Source organism: Macaca thibetana, chromosome 8, assembly GCF_024542745.1.
Source record: "Macaca thibetana thibetana isolate TM-01 chromosome 8, ASM2454274v1, whole genome shotgun sequence".
Lineage (NCBI taxonomy): Eukaryota > Metazoa > Chordata > Mammalia > Primates > Cercopithecidae > Macaca > Macaca thibetana.
Window position 1 is genome coordinate 4,480,914 of NC_065585.1, and position 19,584 is coordinate 4,500,497.

Here is a 19,584-nt window from a genome sequence, read left to right on the forward strand (position 1 = left end):
TGCCTTTCACACGATAGGCCTTCAGGGTAATTCTAAACAGCTTCCTTACCTCCTCTTAGCTTCTTCTAGCCAAAAATCTTCAGTTCCTTAATTAATTCTCATATAACTTAACTGCCTATTCTCTCACTTTTACAGCTGGTTTTTGGACATGCTTTATTGCATGTTTTGCTCCTATTTGTTCCTCCTTGATCCTTCCTCAGGATTTGACAGTTTCTGTCCTTGACATTGTTCCTCTCTGATACCAGTTCTATCACCCTACCTTCCTGGCATCTCTTTCTACCTCACTGACTTGCCATCTCTCCACCATTACTGTGAGTATTAACTGAATCTCTGTTCTCAGCCTCTTACTTTCTCCCATTTTCTCTCATTACTCTTCCTGGATGTCTGACCCATTCACACGGCTTTGCTTCTCACCTCTCTCTGTCTGTAGTTCTGGTCCTGCCCTTTTCTCAAGTCCCAAACTTACATTTTAAATTGCTGGCTGGGCATCATGTTTATCCAGAAAGCAAAGCTGTTACATTCTCCTCTAAGCCAGCCCTTCCTCCTCACTTCCTCCAGGTTGGAATAGTGCCTTTATCTTCGTCACCATCTTGAAGTCATGCTTCACTCCTTGTGCACACCCCCCATCCTCCATCCCGCGCTCTTCTCCCATCTGTCTGGCATGACCAGCTTAGTCAATCTTCCTGAACTGTCACTGGAAAAATAACTCCTCTGGTCAAAACAACTTTCAGTGGGGTTTTGTCACCTTTCATGTTTGGTTAAAGGCTTCCACGGTAACATTTAGGCCTCATTACATTATGGCCTGAGATTGTCTTCCCATCCCTTTCACACATGGTAGCTAAACTAACCCTCCTCTCAGCCCAGAATGCCTCCTCCTTCACTTGGGGAGATCCTACCCATCTTTCTCGGCTTCTTTCATGCACTGGGTCTTCTGTGACTTCACAGCTGACTAGCCTCCACCCTCTGAGTCTCCAAAGCTCTTTGTTCTTATCAGGCTTACCCTATGCTGCCGTAGATGGCTGCAACCCGTGTTCAATTCAGTTTGATAAACACTGTTGAGCACCTACAGTAGCTGAACCTGGTGCTAGTCACTGGGGCAAAGATGACTAAAACACTTTTCCTGCCCTCGAGGAGCTCACAGTCTAGTATGTCTCATCCCCTACTAGACTGAAGCTCCTTGAGGACAGGGATGGTCATACTCACCTCGGTGTTGCCTGAACCTCCAGGCCAGGAACCTAGCTAGCTAGATACAGAAAGGGTCACCCAGGCACTGAGTTCAAGGCTTAGAACATATGAGTGATTCTTAACATTAAAGAATGCTCCACTGAGGTAAATTATCTCCAAAAAGTATCCAATACATATTTTTAGAACTACATATAATTACTTTAAATATGTACCTGTAGTATAATTTATGGATATCTTCTTATATACTACTAGCACAGGTAATTCAGCATTCATTCATTCTGCGTTGTTCTGTTTTAGAAATGGTATTTAACTTTGCATTTTGAACATATATAATTGGGCTACCAAATAGGCCACCATTTTATATTATAAAATGTAACTATATAATATAATTGCTTACTTGAACATTTACATATAACAGTATATCACAATAACTAAATAGGTTACTAATTTTTTCAAAATTTTTATTATTTCCAGGATTTTAACAAAAAATAAGTTTGGATAGCCCTTTGGTAGTTAAAAACCATGGTAGTTAAAAATGTTTCCCAAATCCCATTCTTCTTCTTGACCTCGAAAGAATTCTCCTTCCCTAGCTCAAAAGAATATTTGCAAGTAGACTCAAATTACTGTGGGATTCCCCTTATCTTTAACTGGAGTGTATGTGTGTGTATTTTATTTTGTTGAGGCGGGATCTCCTCTGTTGTCCAGGCTGGAGTGCAGTGGCACCATCTCCGCTGCCTGCAGCCTCCACCTCCCATGCTCAAGTGATTCCCCCACCTTAGCTCCCGAGTAGCTCAGACTACAGGCATGCACACCACACCACCACACCCAGCTAATTTTCTGTATTTTTGGTAGAGATGGGGTTTCGCCATGTTGCCCAGGCTGGTCTCAAACTTCTGAGCTCAAGCAGTCTGCCCACCTTGGCCTTTCAAAGTGCTGAGATTGCAGGCATGAGCCACCATGCCCAGCCTTGTATATTTGTTTTTGACTATATTAGTTGAGAAGTGATTTTTGGTATGGAACCTTTTGGGCAAACTCATAGGAAAATCACCTTGGTCATACTTTGATGAGGTGATGTCTATGACTCAAGAAACCTGTCCTTCCTACATCCTGTTTATTCATAGGTATTAATTCATTGAGAAGTAGAATGAGATTAACCTGCAAGTGGTCTGTTATCAAGTATAAAAAATTCCTCAATAGGAATACCTTTAATTGATCAATACTGAAATTTTCTTATAATGCATACTTTAGCATTTTTGTGCTTTATGACTGTCAGGTTATTATAAGAGCGCACTAAGTATTTTTTGAGTGAGCGCACTAAGTATTTTTTGCCTGGGCGCAGTGGCTCACTCCTGTAATCCCAGCACTTTGGGGGGCCAAGGCGGGCGGATCACCTGAGGTCAGGAGTTGGAGACAAGCCTGGCCAACATGGTGAAACCCTGTCTCTACTAAAAATACAAAAATTAGCCGGGCGTGGTGGCAGGTACCTGTGATCCCAGCTACTCAAGAGGCTGAGGCAAGAGAATCGCTTGAACCTGGGAGGCGGAGGTTGCAGTGAGCTGAGATCGCGCCATTGCACTCCAGCCTGGGAGACAAGAGCTAGACTTTGTCTCAAAAAAAAAAAAAAAAAAAAAAAAAAAGAAAGGCATTTAACTGCTGATTAATTCAGTTAATTCTTTGTGAGGTACTATGACAGGGAAACCATAATAAACAGCTTTAGTATTTGCCTTTTTGCAGGTATGTTCAAAAATAATATGTCCCAACAGTACTCTTCTTGACTAAGGTGTTGGTACCACTATTTTAAAAAAGAACATCAGCTTTATCTCAGATTAGAAAAATATTTTAGGTTAATATTAAAATTCTTAAATATATTTTAGGCAAATTAGGGCAGTAAACAAAATTATCACTTTAAAATTTTGTGTTATGATTTTTGTATATTTTAAAACTTTTTATTGGTGTTTAATAAACACACCAAGAAGTGACAGTTTACTGGATTTCCACCAGTTGGATACAGTGTGTCACCAGCATCCAAAATGAAAGTACTACCAGCATCCCAGAAATCTTCCACATGCCCCTTTCCAATCACTGTTCACCCTCCACGGGTAACCTCTATCTTGACTATAGATTGGTTCTGCTTGTTTTTGAACATGATGTAAATGGTATCAGTCAGTACTTACTTCATATATATATAATTTATTTTACTCAACAGTTTGTGGGATTAATCCATATTATTCATGTAGTTATACTCAATTCTCATTGTTGTATAGTGTTCCATTTGTGAATATACTATAGTTCATTCCACTGTTGGTAAAAATTTGTATACTTCTAATTTGGGGCTCTCAAGAATATTGCTCTGTAAATTAGATGATATAGTAAATGGTACGTAAACAGATTTACCTGATGCTTTATGTTCTAAAGAACACCAGTCTTGTAAGTATCACCTTGGAAAACAGTCCCTGATTTTGAACTGGTCTTCCATCATTGAGCTCTTTAGGAATATTTTTAGAACCAGTACCATGTGCATTGATAGCAAGTCTCCATCCACTACAGTTAGCTCTTCTAGTTATAACATTGAAATAGCTAGTAGTTATAGAACAATTTCTGTTGGCAGGCATTGTGCCATGAACTTTTATACACTATTTCACCTTAATCCTCACAGTCCTGGGACATAGAGGTAGTATCTTCATCGTCAGTTTACGATGATGAGGAGACTGAAACTGTGTGGTTAGGCACCTGACAGAAGGACACAGAGCTGGAATTCACCTGAGTCCAGAGCTTGAGCTATGAGCTGTCATGCTTTACTGACTGCCTTGATGTTTATTGGCTAGAAGTCATTAAGTGTGCCTGCCATTTTATGATTTGGACTGGTGAGCAGGTTGTTAATATTGGTTAGTTAAAAAGGAAAAAGAAAAAAAAATACTATTACAGAGAATTCCTGCAGCTGATTTTCTTACATTGTTTGAGTATCAACCGAAGTCCTTAAAGGGAATGGCAGCATCATTAGCAGATGCACAGAGGCCCTACCCACAGGCTTTGAGGGGGACAGGGCTTCCTTGTGTACTTTCAAAGTATTTTCTTACTGGTGTTACTTGTTTTATTGGCATATTTTGAGTGTGTTGTATTTTGCTGCTGTGGAACACAATAATTTCACATACATTGGGGAGCAGGTTTGGAAGTTTTGAACAAGTCACCTAGAGTTGACTTCAAGTAGATCAGAGCCAAACCATGGCACAGTGTCATCCAGAAAGCCTGCTGGGAACTGCTTGTATACAGAGCTTTCACTCCAGCTGGGGGGTGTTGGAGGTTTTTGTTTGGGGGTTTTTGTTTTTGATTTTGTGTGTGTATGTTTCTTTTGGTTTTTGATTTCTAGTTATTTGTCTTAACCATGTGCTGTCATGTTTTGCTTCTTAACTTTATCAAACAAAACCAGCCTTTGGGAGAATGTTTGGTCAGGGCTATAGCTTAGCTCAGCATGGGTGCAGACAGATTTTCTTACTTTTTTCTCATATCACTTCTCAGTATCATACCTAAGTGAAGTTGCAAGGCATCTAAGGAACACAAACTATTTCAGTTGATCTGTGAGACTGCCAGTTCAAGCTATTATAGCAACACCTTGAGAGTAAATGGGCATGTGTGCGTGTAAAATTTTTCAAAGAATGTTTAAAAGATTGTGTGGCCTTTGGCAAGTTACTAAGCCTCCCTTGTAAGAGCAAGATCACAAATATACTACCCATATTCTCAAGATTAAATAAATAATCTGGCCAGTCTCAGTGGCTCACACTTGTAATCCCAGCACTTTGGGAGGCCGAGGCCTGAGGTCAGGAGTTCAAGACCAGCCTGGCCAACATGGTGAAACCCCGTCTCTACTAAAAATACAAAAAAATAGCCAGGCATGGTGGCAGATGCCTGTGAATCCCAGCTACTCAGGAGGCTGAGGCAGGAGAATCGCATGAACTCAGGAGGCAGAGGTTGCAGTGAGCCGAGATCGTGCCACTGCACTCCAGCCTGGGCAACAAAAGCGAGACTCTGTCTCAAACAAACAGATAAATAAATAAATAATCCATGTCCATTGCTCATGGTAAGCACACACACTGTGTTAGCTAATTTAGAAGTAGGTAGTAGTAACAACAAAGCTTTCCTTGAAAATCCAGAAGGGACCTGGCAATCTTAGAGTACAGAAGAGTTATCAGTTATAATTAGACATCCTTAAAAATATATAGTTATTTGTATTTAATTTTAAGGTAACCAGTAACAGAATTGTGCAGAATTATGAGCTTTGGAATGACAGATCTCACTTTGAATCCTGACCCCACCACTTTACCGTCCTTGGGAAACATCTTTAGCTTTTCTTTTCTTTTTTTTTTTTTTTTTTTTTTTTTGAGACGGAGTCTCGCACTATCATCCAGGCTGGAGTGCTGTGGTGCAATCTCTGCTCACTGCAACCTCCGCCTCCCCTGGTTCAAGCAATTCTCTTGCCTCACCCTCCCAAGTAGCTGAGATTACAGGTGTGCACCACTGTGCCGGGCTAATTTTTTTTGTATTTTTTGTAGAGACAGGGTTTCGCCGTGTTGGCCAGGCTGGTCCTGAACTCCTGACCTGAAGTGATCCACCCTCCTGGGCCTCCAAAAGTGCTGGAATTACAGGCATGAGCCACCATGCCCGGCCTTCTTTCTCTACTTTTCTAAAAAGTGTAGTACTCTTTCTACTCAGTAGCTACTTTCTAGGGTTCTTATGAGTTTTGAGTGAGTGTTAGCTATTCTTATTATTCAGATAATAAGAATACCAAGATACTTGGTATCAAAATATCAAGCACATCTTTTTGATGTTTTATAGATGTATTATAGATACATGAATTTTAAAGTATTAATCTGTGAACAGCATCTTAAACATGTTTAACCTGTTTTGGATTCTTCACTTATCCCACAACGTGAATTTTAAATTAGAAGTCCTAGGTTTGATTAATGACATGAAATTGCTTGTACTACTGTGTGTTTTTTTTAAGTGATTTTGTATTTGCTTCCAAAATTCCTTTCAAAGGTGGTGTCTCAATTCCTCTTTAGTCATTATACCAGTATTTTTTTTTTTTTTTTTGCATTGCTATGCTGTTGGGTCTAGATATTATCTAGAAGAGTAATCTGTTTCACAATTATAGCTATGTACAGTTAAAATGTTCACAACGTGTGAACTTTAGGAGTTTGTTTGTGTTCTGTTTTGGCCCTCAGTCCTCCCAGTGATAAAAAGCAAACTGCAAATCTGAATTTAATAGGAATTTAATGTAAAATGTAAATTGTTTCTACTGAAAATTATATCTTAGCTGCTTCATATCTAACAATAATTCTTACCCCTCATTGGGTCTCACCCACACATCTCTATCGTAGTACTGTCTTCGCACAATTTGCCAAAGTGCACAATTTGGCACTTTGAAACCAATAACTTAACATCTACCTCTCTTTCTCTGCCTTAATTTTTTCTCAGACTTGCATTTTAGCAATACCTTTTGTATTATGTTTTTAGTGCTTGCTCTGGAAATTATACTATACATCTTAACTTTTCATAGTTTACTTAGAGTTAATCATTGTACTTCATATAAAATGTAGAAACTTTGCCAGCAGGAATGTCCATTTACCACCGCTACCTTGGTCCATTATGCTGAAGTTGTCATGTATGTTACATTCACATATGCCATTAACCTCACAAATGATTATGATTTTTGTCTTGAATACCATTTTAAAGAAAGTAAGGAAACTCTTCTATATTTAACTTCGTACAGTGCTCCATTCTTCTTGAAGAACTTATTTCCATTTGGTTTCCCATCAGATGAAGAATTTTTTTAGCATTTCTTGTGGTGCACATCAGTTGGTGGTGAATTCTATTAGTTGTATATTATCTAAAAATGAGCTGAACTTAACTTTGTTGATAGGAATTTCAGGTTAACAGAGTTGTAATTTTTTTTTCCCAGCACCTTAAAGATGTTCTTTTACTGTCTTCTGCCCTGTTATGTTTAATGAGAAGTCACTGGTCATACAATTGTTACTTTGTATGCAGTGTGTCATTTTTCTCTGGCAGCTTCCATGATTTTCTTTCTTTGATTTTTCAACAGTTTAAGTAGGATGTGCTTGGGTGTGGTTTTCTTAATGTCAATTGTGTTTAGGATTTGCTGATTCAAAAGGTTGAATCTATAAACATATCCTTTATAAAATTTAGAAAAACTTAGATCATTATTTCTTCAGATATATTTTTCTGTTCTGTTTTCCTTCTCTTCTTCTGAGATTCCAGTTGCATGTGTGTTAAGACTTCTGATGGTGTCCTTCAGGCCAAGTCCCAGAAGCTCTCATTGTCACCTTCTCTTTCCCTTGCTCTTCCTCCTCTCCCCATTCCTGACCTTCCCTGCTTCAGATTGGATCATTTTTATTCACTCACCTTCAGGTACCCTAACTCCTTTTCTATCATCCCTGTCTACTGATCACTTCATCCAATGGAGATTTTATTTCATATACTGTATTTTTTGGTAATAGAATTTCTGTCTGGCTTTTTTTTTTTTTTTTTTTTTTTTGTATTTCTCTGCTGACATTTCCTGTAATTCATTATGAATAAATTTTCTTTTATGCCGTTGAATATAATAGCTTCTTTTAAATCCTTGCTAATTTCAACATCTGAGTCATCTGTAGAATCAGTCTCCTTTAAATTTTTTTTTCTCTTGAGAATGGGTCACATTTTTATGTTTTTTTGTATATCAAGAAGTGTTAGATTATATCCTAGACATTGTGGCTGATGGGTAGGTAGCAGAACTTCTTTCCACTGTGAGCAGCAGTGCAAATCTCTGTTCAATTATTTTAGCCTTAGCTAGGCAGCTTGGAGTCTGCACTGTGTGTACATGCTTCTAGGATCAGCAGAGATTTATTTAGAATATATACTCAGAATTTGAAGCACTTCTTCCCTGGCTGTCTTCATTCTGGGATTTCTCCCTTCCCTTTTTTCCGGTTACCTTTATGCTAGCTGTGGTTGCTCCAAACTCATTTCTCTGGTTTTCAAGCCAATAACACTGGCGCCTGCCTTCTCACTAACGGCCATTAGAAAGTGGGGACCCACCCAGTGCCATTCTCTTCCTTCTCATGACAGCTCCCTCCAGAATCTGGCTGCCTGTGGTTGCTCTCCCATGCTGTCATAATTGTTTCTTACATCCAGAGTATATAGTTCCTATCTGCAAAAGGTTGGTCAAATAAGAGCTACTCACACGTAGCAGAAACAGAAAAAGATGTCAGCATTTTAAAGTAACATTTGCGGAGGCTCATGCCTGTAATCTCAGCAGCTCAGGATACTGAGATGGGAGGATCACGTGAGTCCAAGACGCCGAGGCTGCAGTGAGCCATGATCGAGCCACTGCACTCCAGCCTGGGTGACAGACCACAATCCCAATTCAAAAAATAGAAAAAAATAAAACAATCTTAGCGGATATCAGGGTTTTTAAAAAATAATTTTGAGATCGATATAGCACAATAACCAAACAAAGGCTTTATTTACTGCAGTTGGAGAAACAATAAGAGAGAAATGTGATTTCAATATATCCATGAAACTGAATTTCCAGTCTACCACTGGTGACTAAAGGCCATAATCTCCAGCATTACTGCTTATGAGAAAAGAGAAAAAGAGCAGAGGCATAAGCAGCAATGCTGTGATCATGACCTTTAGCCACTAGGTCAGCTACTTCCAGGTATACCATCCCTAGCTTCATCTCAAGCCTCAGACTTGTTTTCTGCAAAGATGGTACGGTTTAGTTTGGTTTGGTTTGGTTTGGTTTGTTTTTAAAAGGTCAATTCCATTCCTTTGTAGTGAGGCAGCTTTGGCTAATTATAAGAGATCATGTTTCAAAACCGGTATTCCCGTGAACTTGCCAAAACAAGCCAGTTCCCGCTTGACTTTTTTTCCTTCAAATTTATTGCTGCTCTTTCTCTGGGTGTTTTCCAGATTAACTTAAATAATTGCAAACCCAGACTGATTTTATGTCCAAAGCAAATTTTATGATCAGGATCGTAAAACAGATCCTTTGTTTTATGTGATTCCTTTGTTTAAGTATCAAAATTCAATCTTTTTAAATAAGTTTTTCTTCCTGCATTTAATAAAGCAAAAGGTATTTATTACATTTAAAAGGAGAAATGTTTTGTATTTGCAAAGAGAAAAATTAGTAGTACAGTCAGTCTCAGGGAAAATAGTACAGAAATGAAGACAAAAGCACAGTTCTTTCCTAGTGGTAAATAAGGCAGGTAAAAGTACAGAGCTAATTAACATTTACTTAGAAGTTTACTAATTTTTCATTAATACATATGTTATTTCTCCATTCTAACAATAGATAGGGTAGACTGTGATTTTTACTTATAAATGAGAAAACAGGTTCAAGTAGGCAAGATCTCCTCTGGGATTGCATAACTCACCAGAGAAGCAGCTTCGATATCTATCCGTTGCTTCTTCTGGGACAGCTTGAAGAACTCAAACACTTAGAATCAATTGGCCTTTTCTACTTCTGAAAATTGTCTTTATTGGAGCTGTACTTTTGTGTCTTAGCTCCATACTGGAAATGAAGGACCGCTTTCTTGCTCACCATCAAGTTGTATAGGGAGTGTTGCAGGCCAGAAGAAGAAAATCAGACCACCTGTTTTTATGTCCTTTTACTGTGAATTGATCACTTCAATGATTTTATTTTAAAGTAAGAGAAGTAAAAAATAAAACTAACACTAAATAAAGCACTCCTTTCCCCTCTTCAGGATTCTGTTCCTTAGTGGTGCACGTGGATCAACAAAGTGTAATTATCGTTGTGCTAATGTTTGTTAAATGACAAGTCTCAGCTTTCATTGTTCCATCTATTTGCAAGTTTGAGACTTGGAAACCACCATTCTGGGAAAAAACATGAGGGCTCATTTGTTGCCAGTTCACATTAGGCAGCTAAGAGCTTTCAGATGGAATGTATTGCTACTAAAAATATTTATAGTTTGGGAAAATATGCTTCAATTTGACCTCCTTGATACTCTGCACATTCTAGTTTGTTACTCTGGATTCTTCAGCAGCTGTAAAGAGAAAAGTTCAGTACTGTCTCCTTGTGCCCTCTTACTCCATCTATGGACTAGTCTTCCCATTGTAAAAACAGATATTTTTTATGAGTTATTTATATTCTTGGTTCCTCTGAGCAGCAAATTATGGTTTCTCAGAAGCTTTTTGACATGCTATTTTGGGTATGAGAATGAACTAGTGAGATTGAAGGAACTTGCTTCCCAGTTGTCATTATGTTCTTTGAGGAACAAGTCTGGGATGTTTAATTAAAGAAATATAGGCCGGGCGCGGTGGCTCAAGCCTGTAATCCCAGCACTTTGGGAGGCCGAGATGGGCGGATCACTAGGTCAAGAGATCGAGACCATCCTGGTTAACACGGTGAAACCCCGTCTCTACTAAAAAAAAAAAATACAAAACACTAGCCGGGCGAGGTGGTGGGCGCCTGTAGTCCCAGCTACTCAGGAGGCTGAGACAGGAGAATGGCCCGAACCCGGGAGGCGGAGCTTGCAGTGAGCTGAGATCCGGCCACTGCACTCCAGCCTGGGCGACAGAGCGAGACTCCGTCTCAAAAAAAAAAAAAAAAAAAAAAAAGAAATATAGAAGTGTCTGTAATATGCAAGTGATACTTAGCTTACAAGAGAAATTAGATTCATGTCTGACAACTGTAGGGAGCTTACAAGCTAAATCCCACAACATGGCAATATGTGATTAAGGGCTGAAATGAAACATTCAGACAATAAATTCAGTGGGTCAGAGAATAGGGGAAGTGTGTGTGGGTAGGATATATCAGGGCAGATGGAGCCTGAGAGGGTCTTCTTGTGGCAAGGGACTTCACGGGACCCTTTTAGAGATTCTTGGGGAAAACAGTAAGTAGCCTTAAGACCAGAGTGGCCCATTTCACAAAACAATCTGTGTGAAATAACATTGCCTGATGAGAACCCTTTGAAAACGGAGTTCCCGTTGCCTTAAAGAATATGTCCCACTTACCCTTCTCTCAGCTTGCCTGTATTTTAATTATTTGAAGGAGTAGAAGAAACACACTTGTTTTTCCCAATTTTTTTTTTCTTGATTTTTACGGACTTTTTACCTGTTTAAAACTTTTAGGAACTCTAACTGAAGGTGTGGTGTTTAAGGGTCAGGAGACAGAGAGCAGGGCACCGTAAAACCACCAACCAGAGATGTGCTTCTCTCTCAGGCCAGCTAGGCCTTCTTTGTTCCTGGTCTCTGACTGGTCCCCTGCTCCCAGTGACCATCTTGAGGAAAGCTGCCTGCAGGTCCTTTCCTGTTTGGCCAGTTGAGAGAACAGGGGCTAGGCATGGTGGCTCACATCTGTAATCCCAATACTTTGAGAGGCTGAGGTGGGAAGATCACTCCAGTCCAGGAGTTCAAGACCAGCCTAGGCAACACAGTGAGATTTTTATTTATTATGTAATTGTTACAAAAAATAAAAAAGAATCCGCCAGGCCTGGTGATGTACCTGTAGTCCCAGCTACTCAGAGAGCTGAGGTGGGAGGATTACTTGAGTTCAGGAGTGATCGTGCCGCTGAACTCCAGTCTGGGCTACAGAGTTAGACCCTGTCTCAAAAAAAGAAAAAAGAAATTGGCCAGGCACAGTGGCTCACACCTATAATCCCAGCACTTTGGGCGGCCGAGGCAGGAGGATCACTTGAGCCCGGGAGTTTGAGACCAGCCTGGGCAATAATAGCGAAACCCTGTCTCTATAAAAATAAAACTAAATTTGAAAAGAACAGGAAGCTTGATAATGTGCTCTTCTTGACTAGTCAGTAGACCTGCTCCACTGATAGGGCTTTATTCATCCATTTACCTGTCATTTACTAATTCATATTATGCTTCAGGGTCAGTGCTAATTCTGAGCATTTGAAAGTGGGCCTTCGGGTAACAACTCTTGGCCTAATGGGAGCAAAAGTCAAACAAACAAATATTTACAATGTCTTTTGGCAAGAGTTAAGAGCAAGTTAGGCACTAGTTTCTTTGGAAAAGAGTAAGGAGAGTAATGTAACTTAGCCTAAAGGGAGGAGGGAGCTTCAGGGAAGATTTTTCTGGAGGAACTGCTATTTGACACTTGAAATACAAGTAAGAGTTGGCCAGAGAAAGAAGAGAAAGGTGTTCCAGGCAAGAGACACAACATAAAGAGGCATGGGAGAGCATAATGAGTTCAGAGAACTTGCCAGGACTTAAAGGAAGAAGGGCTATAGGTGAGGAAAAAGGGAAGTGAAGCGAGATTAATCACTTCACTTTTAAAAGCAATGGTAGTTCCCACCATGTGTGCACGTGCCCCAGCTCTAAAAAAAAATACGTATTTTTAACTCCATTAGCAGCCTTTTGAGGTATGGATTTACTGGTGTTTTACAATCTAGAAAGTTAAGATATAGCTTCCCACGTTTTCATTGGTAAATGTTCAGGACTGGGTGAAGCTATATTAGCTCATACCAAAGTATCAACTCCTATTCCTTATAGTTGTAACGTCTTTACATTTGTCAAGTTCAAAGGCGTTGTATATCAGTGACTGCTTTAGCAGGCATATTGTTGATCTGTTGGTTTGATTGATGGCCAGTCTTAATAGTTGTATTGCTAACACTTCATAGGTGATTTGATGAATTTATAAAAAGACATGGTTGCTCCTTTGTATTTCAAGCTCAACTTGGATTTTAACTCATTTGAAATATTTGCACAGGCGTATAATGTAAGCCTGTAATCCCAGCTTCTCTGGAGCCCAGGAGTTCAGGACCAGCCTGAGCAACATAGTATCACTCCATCTCTTTTTTAAAAAATAAAAAATAAATAAATAAATAAAGGTAGGAGGCCAGGCGTGGTGGCTCATGTCTGTAATCCCAGCACTTTGGAAGGCCAAGGCAGGCGGATCACTTGAGGTCAGGGGTTCGAGACCAGCCTGGCCAACATGGTAAAATCCCATCTCTACTAAAAATACAAAAAATTAGCCAGGCATGGTGGCACATGCACCTGTAGTCCCAGCTACTTGGGAGACTGAGGCAGGAGAATTGCTTGAACCTGGCAGGTAGAGGTTGCAGTGAGCTGAAATCGCGCCACTGCACTTCAGCCCATTCAACAGAGCAAGACTCCGCCCCAAAAACAAAAAAGAAAGAAAAGAAAAAGACTCATAGCTCTTTGTGGGAATGGTAGCCATTAGCTACACAGGTTATTATCTGATGGGGAATTTCTAATAGTTCTTTCGATTTTTAAAAGTCTCTTGCATTTCAGAGCTCGTCACATAAGCTGTCTAATTTTCATTTAGATCTTCTTCACAACAACCCTTCAAGATAGGTAGTTAGGGAGGCACCCCATTTTGTGGATGAGGCTTGGAGGGACAGAGTTGTCCATGGTCTGTCTGTGGCAGAATTTAAACCTGATCTCCGTGTGACTCAAACTCCTTGAGTTTGATTGAGCCTTATTGTTTTCCCATTCAGTTTTTTTTTTTTAACCACTAATGATCCCTGAATTTACTCAGCTTAGTTAAACATCTAATAGGTAATGATAATGCATGTATTTTATCCATATACAGTATTTGTTCATTTAGCAAATATTTAAGTGTCAGCTATGTGCAGGCACTGTTTCATTCAAAGTATAACAAAAGGTGTTTAAGTCATAAATTAAAATATATAAGGAAAATTGAAATATAAAGGTGTTTGTTTTCACATAAGAAATGGACAGAAACCATTGCTATGCTTTGGACATGTAATGCTCGTTACATGACCAAAAGTACACAAACATTATGTGCTTGGTGTGAGTCTGTAACTGTAACCTGCTGAGACGCTGGGACTCTTCCTCCCTAACCACCCCCAGTGCCTGGGGCAGTGCCCTCTCCCGCTGAGTTCTGCAGCTAGAACGCATCAGGCCAAGCTCTTCTCTACTGCTCAGTCACAACACTCATGTCCTGTTTCAGTGTGTTTTGTTGTTGTTGTTATTGTATGTATGTATGTATTCATTTATTTATTTATTTTGGAGACAAGTCTCGCTCTGTCACCCAGACTGGAGTGCAGTGGTGCTATTTTGACTGACTGCAGCCTCCACCTCCCATACTCAAATGATCCTCCCACCTCAGCCTCCCAGAATGCTGGGATTACAGGCATAAGCCAACTTGCCTGACCCTGTTTCAAGGTTTTGAGTATTTCTTTTCTCTTAGACAAAGCACCTCAAAGACCTCGTCACGTGCCTCTTGCACAGAGCAAATTAGCAAAGTTAGCAAATACTTGCTGAATGAGCAGCCCTCAAGTAAATGCCATTAGAAATGCCCACTGATGACAAGTAATGCTTATAGCAGATGCTCTCACAGCCATGATCTCCCTTAATCCTCCCAGCAGCTGAGGGGAGCGTTCTTCTGATCAGAGGGGCAGGGCAGAGAGAGTGGCCCTCTCAGGACCCCTGTGCTCCTTCCCCAGACCTGTCCCCAAACTTCCCTGCACCACTCACCAGGAGTCCCCTGGGCCTGGCACATGGGACCAGGTTCCCAACAGTGCTGGCACCCAATGAGCATCTTGCCTGTCAAGGCTGCTGCACAGTTCTTAAATACTGTGAAAAGTTTTGTGGTTTTGCTGAGCCACGATCATCTAACTGGAGCAAGAAAGAAACCAAAACCATATCTTGAGAATGGAGTGGGACTTTTGACTAAAAGCTTTTTATGTAAAATGCTTATGTGATTTTTTTTTTTTTTTTTTTTTTTTTTTTTTTTTTGAGGTGGAGTCTTATTCTGTTGCCCAGGCTGGAGTGCAGTGGCGCGATCTCGGCTCACCACAACCTCCGCCTCCCAGGTTCAGGTGATTCTCCTGCCTCAGCCTCCCGAGTGGCTGGAACTACAGGCATGCACCACCACACCCAGCTCATTTTTGTATTTTTAGTAGAGACGGTGTTTCACTATTTTGGCCAGGCTGGTCTTGAACTCCTGACCTCGTGATCTGCCCACCTCGGCCTCCCAAAGTTCTGGGATTACAGACGTGAGCCACCACACGTGGCCCTGATATGATCATTTCTTGAGGCAGACATTCCCTTTTGTTTGGGGGATGAAAAAAGTGTTACCATCTGTAGTGATGGTTTGCTGACTTGGGGCAGTTATGAAATGAATTTTGTCTCTTTTCCTGACTCAGAAGGTGACTGTGTAAGTTGAGTTGTGTGAGAAACAGCACACTCAGCCTCCAGCCAAGCAGGAATGTCTTTTTAAACAGCAAATTCCCAGATTAGAAAGTCTGGTGCACTGATGTCACTCTTTCCTGAGTAATTTCTGGGTGGTTGTTTACTGCATACTATCTACCAGGAGCCTAGAAACTTTGAATGAGTGTCATTATTAGAACTCTAGAGTTGTAGGAATGTAGGAAGAGCTGTTTGCCACAGTTAAGACAAGGGTTTCAAACTGCTGCCTGCTGAGCCCTGGGGCATCTGCATGGAATGGGAAACTAGCAAAGTCTCGCTTTGGCTGCATTCTGAGGGGTTTATGTGATGGCAAACAGCCAAGATGAAGAAGCTGCCTAGCAGTCGCTGCAGAGGCTCCAGCGGCTGCAGCATTATATGGGACTTCAGATAGCTTCTGAGTAGTCAAGCAGTGGTAAGTAGCCGTGTTACCAACTATGGGGTGTCCAGCTTAAAGCAAGGAGTATTTTCAGAAGCACTTGTAAATACTGTCGCGTTTTTGCTTATTTTCCTGATCAGATAAAGCACCGGTTAAGCTGAACGATAGGAAGATTGTATTGAGCAATTTAGGGAGATTATTGGCCAGATTGCTAATTGATCACGTAAGTGCTGGTGTGATCACATTATGTGTGAAAAGAATCTGTCCTCAGACATGTATATGCTTGATAAAAGTGCTGCGTGGGATTTCTCAGAGGAATTCTGTTCTGCTCAAGATCAACTTTGGCTTGCAAACATTTCATCTTGGCCCGTCCTTCATTTTCTGCAACTTCTTTTTCTTACCAGCTGTCTTTTTCTTACCTATGGCTGTGCTTTAAATGGACTTGCCCATTTGGACCAAGGCTATTCTAGAATCATTTCGTGAAGACTTAGAAACCTGATCCTTCTTTTCCCTGTGTCTAGGATCCTTTCTTTATTGTTATCATGTACTGTTAGCCAACTGGTGTTCCTTAGATAACTCAGGGTGGGGTCTCGTGTGTGCTAACTCTGGGTTGTCAGCTCCCCTAAGACAATGTGTTGTCTCTCTAGCACAATCCTGGAGGAAGAGAAGGCTCAGCAAGAAGAACGCATGAGGATGGAGTCCAGAAGACAGGCCACAGTGTCCTGGGACTCCGGAGGGTCTGATGAAGCGCCACCCAAGGTAGCTACAGTCCTCACCCCAACTCTGGGGTTGCTTTTACTAACTTTTGAGATTTACAATTAGGCAACTGTTTTCTATGAGGAGAAAATCAAATATCAGGTTATTCTAAGAGTAATAGTTGTAACACCAACTAATTGTTTCCTTTTTGCTTGTCTTCTCTTATTACCCTCATGTGCACTCACTTTCCTCATTTGTATTTCAAGTAGGGGTTCTTTGAAGCCATGAGCAGTTGGATTAGATGTCATCTTAAAATGCTTTTCCTATGCTGCCCTAACTTGGAGGAGGTTTTTCCTTTGTTGGTTGTCAGAGATTCCCTAATGATCAAGTCTGGATTAAAATACCAAACTAGGTCACAGATGCTTTGCATTTTGCTTTATTTAAAAATGAGTCTGTTTCCACCTGACCATATTCCTTTGTTTGGTTTTGTTGAGAACTCTGCACATTTTTTGCCTTTTTCTTTTCGTAGCTGGTGGCTGGGTTGTTTGTTGGGAAAGAGAGCACATTGCAGTTGCTTTTGTTTCCTTAATAAGATCTTCCAGCAGCATCCTTAGACCCTACTTGCCCACTTATGTTCATATCCTTTACTGGTGCCCTCTCCTGCCTCAGAGAGGTCAGCCCGGCCCTTTTACAGCTGCTGGGCCATGCCATGGCTGGGGGTTTTAGACAGAGTGACACTTTCCCTAGATTAATAAGTCTTTATATACCATTGGCTTTTGATAGGATGCTATTTTCACACACTGGGTTACTTGCCATGAATACTCCAATTCTGTTCTTTTTCTCGAAAGTTAATAGATAATAGGATTTTTTGTAGTTAGTAGTTATTAACTACCACCATTTGATATTTGATTAGTTAAAAAATATATTAAGAAACTTTGATAATTCATTTTCTTTATGAAAAGTATTCAGAAATTTGATAAGACAAAGTACTGTTTAAATATACCAATTTTTTTTATCTTGAAGGCTGAAAACTTTTATTTTCTTGGTCGTCATTTTGAACTCTGTAACATTAAACATACATTGAAAGTGAAAATGTGATTAACACAATTATGCAGATGTTTAGAGACAGAGGGTGCCTCAGACCAGCCCCTTCTACAGAGAGAAGGACCGAGGCCCAGAGAAGAAACACATACCTGTCTGATGGGTGTTACATTGAACGAGGCAGTGGGAACACCTGATGTTTCTCTGTCATTCCCAGCTTAACAACAACAGGAAATCCTTAGTTACCCACAGGAAAAAACAAACATGTACCCCACATCCCAGCATCTGAGGCCCTCCATGTTCTGTTTACAAGTTTGCCTATTTTTAAATTTGTTTACTACTGCAGAATAGTCCAGTACTGAGAGTCGGGAGAATCTTATCATTAACTTCTCAGGCCTTGAAGTCAAGTGGATTCATTCACATGGGGGTCTGCTATTTACAGTCTGATGACTGAGCAGGTCACCTACCTACTCCAGATCTCACATTCCTCATTTGCAAAATGACTATTTGTATTCCCTACCTCTTGGGTGGGGATGTTAGAAGATAATTCACTGTCCAGCACTTTATTTAGTACACAAGTGCAAAGGAACATAAGTATTTGGTAATGAGCACCAAAGAATGCAACACTTCCCTAAAACTCACAGGATTAAATCAACTCTTCAGCTACACATATGTCTATATCCCAATCTGCTGGATTTTTAATGAGCTTAATATGACTGATTTTCTAAATTAGGTTCATGGGCAGCGGTGATGAGGCTTCTCAACTTCTTTTTTGGTTTCAGAGTACAAAGACTAGTTTGGCTTAAATATTTAAATATCCTTAACACTTCTTTTTTTTTAAGGTATTTTCAAAATACATATTTTGAGATTCTTTTCTATAAGCACATTGTTGCACTCTACACAAAGGTTTATTTGTTAAACAGATAAGGAAACTATAGCCTGCTGTGTTTTTGTTAATTAAAGTTTTATTGAAACACAGTTTTATTGGAACACACCCATTTATTTGTGTATTATACACAGCTGCTTTCACCCTACACAGGTGTAAATGAGCAGTTGTGACAGAGACAGTATAGCCTACACAATTTAAAATATTTACTCTTTGACCTTTAAAGAAAATATTTGGCAACCCCCAGATTAAAAGTTTTAATGGTGACCGGGCATGGTGGCTCACCCCTGTAATCCCAGCACTTTGGGAGGCCGAGGCGGGCGGGTCACCTGAGGTCAAGAATTTAAGACCAGCCTGGCCAACATGGTGAAACCCCGTCTCTATTAATATCCAAAAATCAGCCAGCCGTGGTGGCGGGCACCTATAATCCCAGCTACTCAGGAGACTGAGGCAAGATAATTGCTTGAAACGGGGAGACAGAAGTTGCAGTGAGCCAAGATCACGCCATTGCACTCCAGTTGGCCGATAAAGTCAGACTCTGTCTCAAAAAAAAAAAAAAAAAAACTTTTAATGGCTAGAAAATCATCTAAAATAGCATAGATATACAGATGCTTGATGATTATTAACAAATACTAGTATGTTAATTGTTGAACTTTCATGCCAGTCAGAATCAAGTCCTGTATGCAGTTTTTACCTTCTCAGTGTTCATCTTTAGAATCAAATTCTGCTTTTATGGTCACAGTATTTGGCACATCTGAAATGAGTCTGTGATTTCCAATTTGGTAGGCCACTATTTCCTCACTTCCTGTACTTTGTAAAGTGAGAATTCGTTAGATTCTGGTGAGTTTTCATAATTCTGCTTGTGATATATTAGAATAAGTAAGTCTTAGATTTATTTTTTTATTTTTATTTTTATTTTTTTGGAGACAGAGCCTTGCTCTATCGCCCAGGCTAGAGTTCAGGGGTGCTATCTCGGCTCATTGCAACCTATGCCTCCTGGGTTCAAGCAATTCTCCTGCCTCAGGCTCCTGAGTAGCTGGGATTATAGGCACCTGCCACCATGCTTGGCTAATTTTTGTGTTTTTAGTGCAGTCAGGGTTTCACCATGTTAGCCAGGCTGGTCTCAAACTCCTGACCTCAGGTGATCCGCCCACCTCAGCCTCCCAAAGTGCTGGAGTTTCAGGTGTGAGCCACCACG

At 40.3% G+C, this 19,584-nt stretch overlaps 1 protein-coding gene across 26 annotated transcripts in view; it reads left to right on the forward strand.

Moving 5' to 3' along the window:
- Window positions 1-19,584, forward strand: part of PTK2 (protein tyrosine kinase 2) — a 356,647-nt gene that overhangs the window by 282,677 nt on the left and 54,386 nt on the right. For 25 of the 26 annotated variants that reach the window (XM_050801647.1, XM_050801656.1, XM_050801658.1 and 22 more), the window contains one exon: window positions 16,411-16,522. In XM_050801647.1, coding sequence (XP_050657604.1) covers window positions 16,411-16,522 — 112 coding nt within the window. Of the gene's footprint in view, window positions 1-14,965; window positions 15,800-16,410; window positions 16,523-19,584 lie in introns of those variants that run through there. The other variant, XM_050801661.1, reaches the window with a different exon arrangement.